Here is a 9,692-nt window from a genome sequence, read left to right as displayed (position 1 = left end):
GTAGTTTCTTCCTAGTAATTAATTAATATGCTTACTTCTTCATCTATTTCTTTAATTTCTGTACCTAGCATGAGTAGCTAAACCCATTAGCTAGGGTTGTGGCTCAACCCTAGTGTGGTAATTGATGGGTGTTGCCATCTAAGATTAGATTGATATTGGGTGTTTGTTATTTGGGTTAATTTTAGGTTTTAATTAAGGATTGGTGGTTGCAAACACTGATTCTAGCTTTGTGGGTCTAACTCTTCTTGAGAAAGAGAGTCCATGACCCCAAAATTGACCCAACAAGGAATTGGGATGGACTCATGAGAAATGATAGTCCCAATTAACGGGTTAAACCTCGAGAGAGTAAACACCCTACTTGAACCCTAGTTGCTTGATCTAATTGGCCTACCCAATTGGTCTCGAGCGAGTCAATTGGGCAAAATCACTCTCTCTACCGAGAGATGTGAGAGTGGGTACAATTGTGCAACGATTATAGCATAAGCCCCAAATATGTCAATCTATCTTTAGTAACATCTACCCGTCAATTAGCCACCTAGGTAATGCCATGACCCTAGTGCCTTTCTCTATAATAAATACAACTTAGCAATATTCTCGTAGCATAATTTAGTTTTAATCATTAGTTTTATAATAGTAGTTATAAGAATCAAAGAAAACCAAAAATATTTGAAGTGACATTAGAAGCACAACCGCATCTCTAGACTAGACAGATAATACAACTCCACTACTAGCTCCCTGTGGAAATTCGATCCCGAACCACTATTCGGGTAAAAGCTATTGCGACACGCTCTTCCTACCTTAGTGTAGCGTCGAGTCGGCAGCGATCATGTCCCTCCAGGCTTCCCAAAATATGCCATCTGCATCTTGTTGAGTTCAAACATTTTGCCCTAACCTTTTGTTGCTAATTAGGCCTCAACTTAATTTGAACTCTTGTTTGTACAGCATAATCTCGCAAAGCAGTTCTGAACTGTTTAACACTTTCAAAAACCATTTCTAACTAGAAACAAATTTTCTTGCAAGCAGGAACAAAGTATACCCTGCTGCTGTATCTTCTTGGTTGAGGGTTATGCACCCCATCTTCTTCAACTACTTCATCATCTGTATCCTCACTACCTGGATCTGAACTGTCCAGATATTGCTCATCCCCTCCCAACTTCCCAACATATTTGGAACCCATATCCTTATACATGTCTTCAAAACCATGGTCTATACCTACAGGTCCACTAGGTATCTCATCAGTATTAACTTCACTAGATCTTAATTTACTACTCTTTTCATTCACTTTAGCTTGTCTAGCAACAACAACTTCAGTATCTAGGTCTTGTCTCTCCAATAATATCCTCATCAGCACCATATAATGACTCGTATGTATCATCATCATCATCATTAGAAATAGCCTCATAATCACCATCCTCACTCTCAGTATTTCCCTCATCACCCTCATCACCCACAGCATCACCCTCAGAATTAGTTGCTAAATGAAAGTTGTAGAACTCACTTTCATCTTCATTAGACTATTCTGTATCCTCTTCTATATCAGCATCCCTCTCTTTACCCTTCCCATGAGTGTCATCATCCCTATTTATATCATTGTTAGGTGAGTGTGTTGCCCTAGCAATCTAGCATTAACATCACTTGCTTGCCCATGTGGCATTTCATTAAAGCCACATGGCTGAACATCAGTGGGGTTCACATTTATACCACCACTACTCAACATTTCATCTAGGTCCAAATCAACACATGGTGTATTAATTGTGTGACATGGATACACATTAATAAAATCCCTATCCTTAAGGTCTTTAACAAAGCTAACACATCAGCATCATATTTCACAAATCTAAATTCTCTTTTTTGGTTAATTTTACATACATATTTATCTACTGTTAAGTACCCCATATCCTTAGACCACTCATTATAACGAATTATATGCAATTCATCAATGTCAGCCTGAAGAACAACTGGCCAAATTTGCCATTTACATACCTCATAAATGGGTCGGCCACTAACCCCCATAGATGATGAAACTGTAATTTCATATAGACAGCCATTGAAACATATAAATAAAAGAGACCAAGTCAGATAGACTTTAACCCTAAAAAGCCATAAACTTTATCAAAGTGGGAGACAATAATATTTTGATATGCAAAAAATCCCTAATTTTTTTAACCCTAAATGCCAGATTAGTCATGAAAAAGACAAAATTCCTAAAGTTAAGTGAATATTCGACAACTTTCCCCAAAAATCCTAATATAAATCCCAAATAACAACAGACAATTTGTGCATGCAGACAAAAAATAACTTTGACTATCACACATTACCCACATTATTTCATAAGAAATTAGATGACAAAAGCGAAAACGACATCAAAAGAGACAAAATCCCTAAAGTAAAGTGAAGATTCTATTGTTTTCCCCAAAAAACCCTAATTTAAAATCCAAAATAACAAATACTTTGTGCATGCAGACAAAATATAGCTGACTATCGCAGAATATTTCATAAGAAAACATATGACAAGAGAAAACGACATCAAAGGAGACAAAATCCCTAAAGTAAAGTGAAGATTCTATTGTTTTCACCAAAAACACTAATTTAAAATCCAAAATAACAAATACTTTGTGCATGCAGACAAAATATAGCTGACTATCACAGAATATTTCATAAGAAAACATATGACAAGAGAAAACGACATCAAAGGAGACAAACTAACATTCATATCCTATAATATGACTGGAATCGAAAGCACAGACCAAACGAAGCTCGATCAGAACGAGATTAACAGATAATAAACTAAAACAATATAATGAATGAGTGATTATGATCGATTTTAGAAGGGGGTGACTGGTTTTTTCAGGCCATTACTAACCTAGATTTACAAGGGGAGGGTTTGGTTAGAGAGAGGTAAAATGAGTGTCGTTTGGTCGATCTATAGAATAAAAGAGAGGGTGACCCCGATCAGTTGGGTTTTGTTTTCGCGCCCTTGACGTGTAACAAATTCATTGGTCATTTACTGACTAGATGGACACGTCTGTATATGTGTAATACACGCGCGTAGGCTCAAGGGTCATATGTGTTTATTAGTTAAGGGAATCATGACTACAAGTGTTCAAATGGGAAAGTTTAAAGTTTATGTATCGGCATTTAAAAGCCCTACAAGTTTAAGTGGCCAGGAAGCCATTACTCCTTTTTAAACTTACCTAAATACATATTAGCAAAAAACTAAATGTTAACAGTTGGTGGATGACTGAAACTTGAAAGTGTAAATTATTGGATTGATGGATAGCTTTTTCAAGAATCAAGGAGCAGTAGAATTCAATGCTTTTGATACGTCACTAGTCACTAGTGAAAATTATCTCTGCATAAAAGCCATTAAATAAATAAAAAATTATTTATAGCTTCGCTGCCTGATGTTCTGGATGTGCCTTGTGTGATGTTCTATCAGTATATGGTGAGGATGAGAAATGATTCTGGGATCATTTAAGTGCAAAACTTTAAAACAATATTTACAGATCATTTAAAGAACAATTGTAGCAGGCAACTTGTTTTATTTTCCAAGTTAATAATTTCCCTTTCGGTAGATGGGTATTTGTATAGTTGCTTTTATTAAATGACATAATAGTAAATTAAACTCGTATAGATTTATTTACGCGAGTCTTCAGAGCATTCTTGACTTTTGTATGATGTGTCTTGTGTGAACCAACTCATTTTTGGTTCAGCTATTGATGATAGTTCGGAACTTAAATTGTATACTCAGGTGCAAGTTTCGTACTTACTGAACCTCCAGACAGCTAATGATAAGATGTTGATATTCCTAAATCAACACAGAGAGAATATTCTGTGGAGTGAACTCAACAATGCTCACACAGAGCTAGAAACCTGTACATTATAAAAAAATATCGCATCATGCAACTTTAATCACCAAACTTGGTCTTTTTAAGACTTCTTTCTTTTTTGTTTTAGAACAAGCATACAAGTATGGCAACGGAGAAATATCGAACAAGGACACCCATGACATAAATGGTTGTACCTCCCCCAAGTAGTCAAGTGTCCCCAATAGATCGCCCTTGGCGTTATAATGGATTCCCAGCATGAGTATCGAAGCTGGTTGAAGGACACATTCCCATTGGCCAGGGATGTACCTCCATTTGCAAAACAAAAGAGGCTAGATTTGCCAATTGGTAGGTATCATGAGAAATTGGCATAAGAAGACATCCCTAAAAAGAAACTAGGAATCACAACGCAAAAGGAATCTGCGCCACAAGAGTAAGCACCTCATTTTCCACAAGAAAAAACACCCAAGTTAACCACGAAAACCACATTCATGAATCCAGATACAACAAGTACCATAGTGGTTAAAGTAAAAAAGCTCATGTACATGACCACTTTTAGGACACAAACAGACAGTCTAATTCAAAAGGTTCACTATTTTTTATCAGGTTCACTATTTCAACCTTTATTTCTTTCCGCGAAGTTTCGCACCAAGAGCTCTCTCCAGTTTAGAGATTATCTGTTGGTTTGGAATTGCCTTTCCAGACTCGTACTCCTGAATGATTTGTGGTTTCTCGTTTATCAACTGCAAAACAAAGGGATTACCAAAATTATATTGATACAAGGAATAAAACCTCTCTCTTGACTCTATCTATATGTGGATTGCTTAAAAGAAAAGGAATTGGGGAGGGCGTGAGAGAGATAGAGAGAAATACTTGGGCAAGTTGAGACTGAGTCAACTTCTTATCTTGTCGTGCTTGCATAATGGCTTTCTTCAATTCAGTTGGTACCTTTTGATCTGAGAACAAAAATTAAAAGTACACCAGATGATTTCACCCAAAGAGAAAATCTTCTTTTTTCTTTTTTCCAGTGGCAAACCAGTTAAACTTTTCAACTTTAGCAATAGGTCGCCATTTGTTGCCAGAAGGAAAAACCTCTAAAAGGTGTCTTGTTTGAGTCCTAACAACTTTTATATTCACAAAGCAGACAATGTGCTTTGTGAAATTTGATACCGCACATCCATGCAGCAAATGAAGAAGGTAAAACAAAGTAAACAGTATACACATCAGAGAAATCAGGATGTAAGCATGACTTGAACTCACAAAGCAGAGAAGAGCTCTTTTTATTTATAACCGAGAAATCAGGAGGGCTAGTGTCGCACGGTTCGGAACTCGGTAGATAATGGGCCGGAGAATAGAAGAGCGTACTTGACAAGTTCTCGGTATCCTTATAACCACAGTAGTTGTTTTATAGAAGTGTTTCTAATATTAATTGATATTATAAAAGAAGTCAACTCAAACTTACGTGACAAGTTCTCGGTATCTTCATCAAGCTTCCTGGTGTTCAAAGTTGTGCTGCTAGATGCAGCCTTGTTTGACCCTGCAGTAGCTGCAGTCAAGGATAAATGTCCTGAGCGCTAAACACTCTGGCATTTCACAACTAAAGGATCCATTTCAGCAAAATAAATCCAGACCAACTATGAAGTCTTGCACACACAGTCCAGCAATTGGCATAAAACAGAGAATATATGTGAATGTGTGTATATAAAATAAGACAAAAAGGTTCATGAAATAGCACAGACTGGTATTAACGTGAATACAGAGATATCATTCTATTTAAAAGTAGGTGCCTTCCAACATAAATGAGTCATTAGCTTCCCGACCCTGACTAGCCAACTTGAGTTATCAAGAGAAATCGACATGCAATGACGAAGCGAGAAGGAAATTGATATCACTCGGGAGTCCTTACCAATATCAAAATTCAGATTAGGAGTCTCTCTTGGCAAACAACATAGAAAAGAAAAATTCATATGAACTAACACTTAGCCACAGTCTTTCCTAATGTTAAAATAGAGAAGAAATAAAGGAGAATTTGACTGAATTGGTTGTAGACAATATACATGATGGATCCTTATATAGGATTTCAGGCTACTAAAAACAGGCAAGTCTGGACTACCCGAAACAAAGAACTTATCAAACGAGGAAACTTACCTAACATTGAAATTTCTAATTGTCTTGTGGGATTACACTGTGTTTGTCGTTGTTGTGTGAAATTTCTAATTGTGACAAAAAATATTAACCTACACACAGAATGAATCTAGAAGACATCACTAATTAATTCATTTTCTTTATAATGGCGGTGTCTCCAGCTTGTGTGCACCATGACTATTCTAGCGAGTACTGCTACTTCCTACCGGCATAGGTACCGAGTAACTTTGTCAGCCAAGACTTAAGCAGATAATTGATTCTCTTACACCTATTTAAAAAAGAATTCTTCTTCAAATAATATGGAAATCATTCCACTTACAACAGGGAGTACAAAAAGAGGCTATAGATAAAGGGGTACATCTAGAAATGGGCTATGATAATCTGACCGAGAAAACAAAATGATAGCCCTAATTGGTCCCAAAGAAAAATTAGGAATAATTAATCGGAAAAAAGGAACAATAAGGCTAAGATGGGGAGATTATACGAACCTTTTCTGACGGTTTCGATCTCAGCACCGGCGCGGCGGGCGGCGTTGACTGCTTTCTCGTCCTTTCTTGCGGCGGCGGTCGGCGCTTTTTTGCGAATCACCACCGGCTCCCAATCTTGTGATATTCCAGCCATCTTTTCTTCTTTGAAAAATATCTCCTCTAGCACTCCTGGTTTCTTCTTTTTACCCACATAAATAAATTTATCTGCTTTCAAATTAGAAAATTTTTCATAAAACACTATCTTTTAGTGCTAATTAGTTATTTATAGATACCATTTGCTATATTACGGATTGTAAATAGGTTTTCTGTTGTTATAAGATGTATTAGATGAATACAGTAGCAAAAATAGGCGTAAATCAGGTAAGTCTAGCTAATGAGTTGTTGTATTCGAGTGTATTCGACTGTATTCATGGCGTGAAACATCGGATTACAGCTGGACAGATTATTGTATTCGACTGTATTCACGGCGTGAAACAGGAAAGTGAATCAATTAACATAATAGACTCCTAATATAACTCAACAAACTCAATTATAATACATAAATTTTGTATTTTCAGTTATAAAAAAGATTCTCAACCGAAAAATACCCCAAAAACATAGCAATCTTCAGAGAAATTATATAATACATCTGAATACATAAATTATATTAATTAAAAAAAATATATGAATACATTCATGGCATATAGCGAGATAGTGAATACAATGAAAACATAGAATACAGCGGGATACATTGAAATATAATGAAAAGAAAACAGTGAATACAATGAAATACATGGAATACAGCGAGATACATTGAATTACAATCAAAAAAAAGACAATGAATACAATGAAATACATAAAAATACAGCATAATACGTTGAAATTCATTGAAATATATTAACAAAAATCTTCTTCTTCATCGCGATTAATTGAATACCAGGGTTTCTAATTTGATTGAAAAGTTACGGATTACGCCGTTAACACAGGGAAAGGTTTCAATGGATTCCCATTGATGACACCATTGAAAGGGTTATTGGGAATCTTTTTTATGCTTACTTGAAACCCTATTTCCTTGAAGCATATCGACCAGTGAGGAAGGGTGATCTATTTCTCTTAAGAGGAGGAATGCGAAGTGTAGAGTTCAAGGTTACTTCCATCAAACGATTCTCTAATTCCAGGAACACAACTAGGTCTTACCACCAAGGAAGAGTTAAGGTTTCTCGTTGGATTGAGATTGAGCATCATGTTTTCAAGGAATGGGGAAGAGAATGTCATGTATCAAAGTAGAGAGAGAAAGAAAATAGTGTAACTGAATAGCGTATTTAGTGGCTTAGGGGTAGGAGGTAACAAAAATTAAATATTTTGCTATAAACATTAAAAGGTATTTATAGAATATAATTTTTTTTAAATGATATTTATTTAAAATAAATAAGGTGTTAACCTTTGCTATAGGACGTAAAAATTCCTTCAAATAATAAATAAATTTATAAAAAGTTCAGCTTGATGTTTATATATTAGCTTAACTCTCTTATTTGATTTTTTTTTTTAGCATAACTTGTTTGAAAGGATAAATTTGTAACATTCAAAATTACCCTTCGTAGTCTAATTGAGGCTGCCCTCAATTAATTTTTATCTTTTTAATATTTTCTTTTTAAGCGAATTTTGAATCATTCAGGTATTTATCTTAATTGACCTTTTATGCTCAGTTACTTTTTAGATTATAAACCTGATACATATATCATGGACAATCTCTTTTAAAAATTAAGAAAAGAAGCGTATGAAAATAGATTGGCCTTTTCTGTGTGGATTCCATTTAAAGTAAATCAATACATAATTACAAAATTTGATTGAATTAGTAAGAGGTTTTGGATTTGAGTTCTAGCAATGTAATCACATTTGGTCGTGAGTTTCACCCCAAAGTGAATAATCCGGTGCAAATGTGGATTAATCGAAACCAAAAGCTAATACCAAATATTAGTGGGACCAAAAAAAATTATTATACAAAACTTTATACATTATTTAGGAAACGACCAAAAGCTATGTATACGTACATAATAACTTTAAAAGTAAAAATATTGACTTTATTTGAAAATATTCAGAGAGATACTCGACTACTAGTCATTTATAAAAATATGACAAGTTTTCTTTTGCAAATTTTTATTGTAAAAAAAAAAAAATTCTCTCCAGGTATTTTCGATGTAACGATTAGACCGATTGTTTTGAGTTCTAGAATTCAATTCCCCTATTTGAGACTTCCCGCAGGTTGATTTGATCATTTATGACTTTTGGGGATGGATAGTTCGGTTTTTGAGAAGTTCGGGAGTGATTTGAACACTTAGTTCCTAAATTGAGGCTTAAAGTTGAAAGAGTTGATACAGTGTTTTAAAAGGCATTTTCGGGACAAGCCGCACCATAAACGCCCCGAGGCGATGGTGTGGGGCGAAAGCCCCAAGAGGCGTACACCCAGCAATTCGTGGCATACGAGACGTTTGAGGTGCGTTTTTTTAGTGAGGCGCAAGCCCCAGAGATTCTTTCAAATTAAAACAAAATCTGTTGAATAAGTCATTCATATAATACCCAAATTCTCAAAAGCCAGCTTGGTAATTACTCAAAAATTTTAAAAAAGAAATGAAATGTATTAAACTTAAAAGTCAAGACCTTTTTTATTAATTGAAGCCCTAATTCATGGTCTTTCCAAATTCTTTATCTTATCCGCTAATTTGCTAATATCTCCAAAAAGTAACGAATATTCAATTTATTTATTTTTACAAATATAAAGAGAACTACATTCTCCTTCATAGAAGCAGGTTTAAAGTTCAAATTGAAGGTTAGTCATCATTTTTGTTTCTCCATGTAGAAAACTTTATTCTTTTAAACTCAAGTTACTTGTGCTATATGTTTCTATTGGTGGTACTAATATTGTCTCTTTTCGTCTTCTTGAGCCGAGGGTCTTTCAAAAACAGTCTCTCTACTTCTTCGGTGTAGGGGTAAGGTTCACACACTACCCTCCCCAGAGCCCACCGGTGGGATTCTGCGTAACAACAACAACAACAACAACGACCCAGTATAATTCCACTAGAGGGGTCTGGGGAGGGTAGTGTGTACCAAACCTTACCCCTACCCTACCCTCGGCATCTCTCCCTCTAAGAATTCCCCACCTTACTCTTGGGGTGACTCGAACTCACAACCTCTTGGTTGGAAGTGGAGGGACCACTAGAGCAACCCACTCTTGTCCAGTGCTCTATATATATAT

General features: G+C 35.5%; 1 protein-coding gene across 1 annotated transcript; it reads right to left on the bottom strand.

The window, feature by feature from the left end:
- Positions 4,249-6,654, bottom strand: LOC109226672 (multiprotein-bridging factor 1b-like). The gene is made up of 4 exons (XM_019391497.1): positions 6,461-6,654; positions 5,290-5,373; positions 4,701-4,783; positions 4,249-4,570 (listed from the first exon to the last, which is right to left on the bottom strand). Exons 1-4 carry the CDS (start codon positions 6,591-6,593, stop codon positions 4,451-4,453), a joined length of 420 nt encoding a protein of 139 aa, XP_019247042.1. The 5' UTR covers positions 6,594-6,654; the 3' UTR covers positions 4,249-4,450.

This window comes from Nicotiana attenuata, chromosome 6, assembly GCF_001879085.1.
Source record: "Nicotiana attenuata strain UT chromosome 6, NIATTr2, whole genome shotgun sequence".
Taxonomy (NCBI): Eukaryota; Viridiplantae; Streptophyta; class Magnoliopsida; order Solanales; family Solanaceae; genus Nicotiana; species Nicotiana attenuata.
This window is presented reverse-complemented; position numbering and strand designations above follow the sequence as displayed.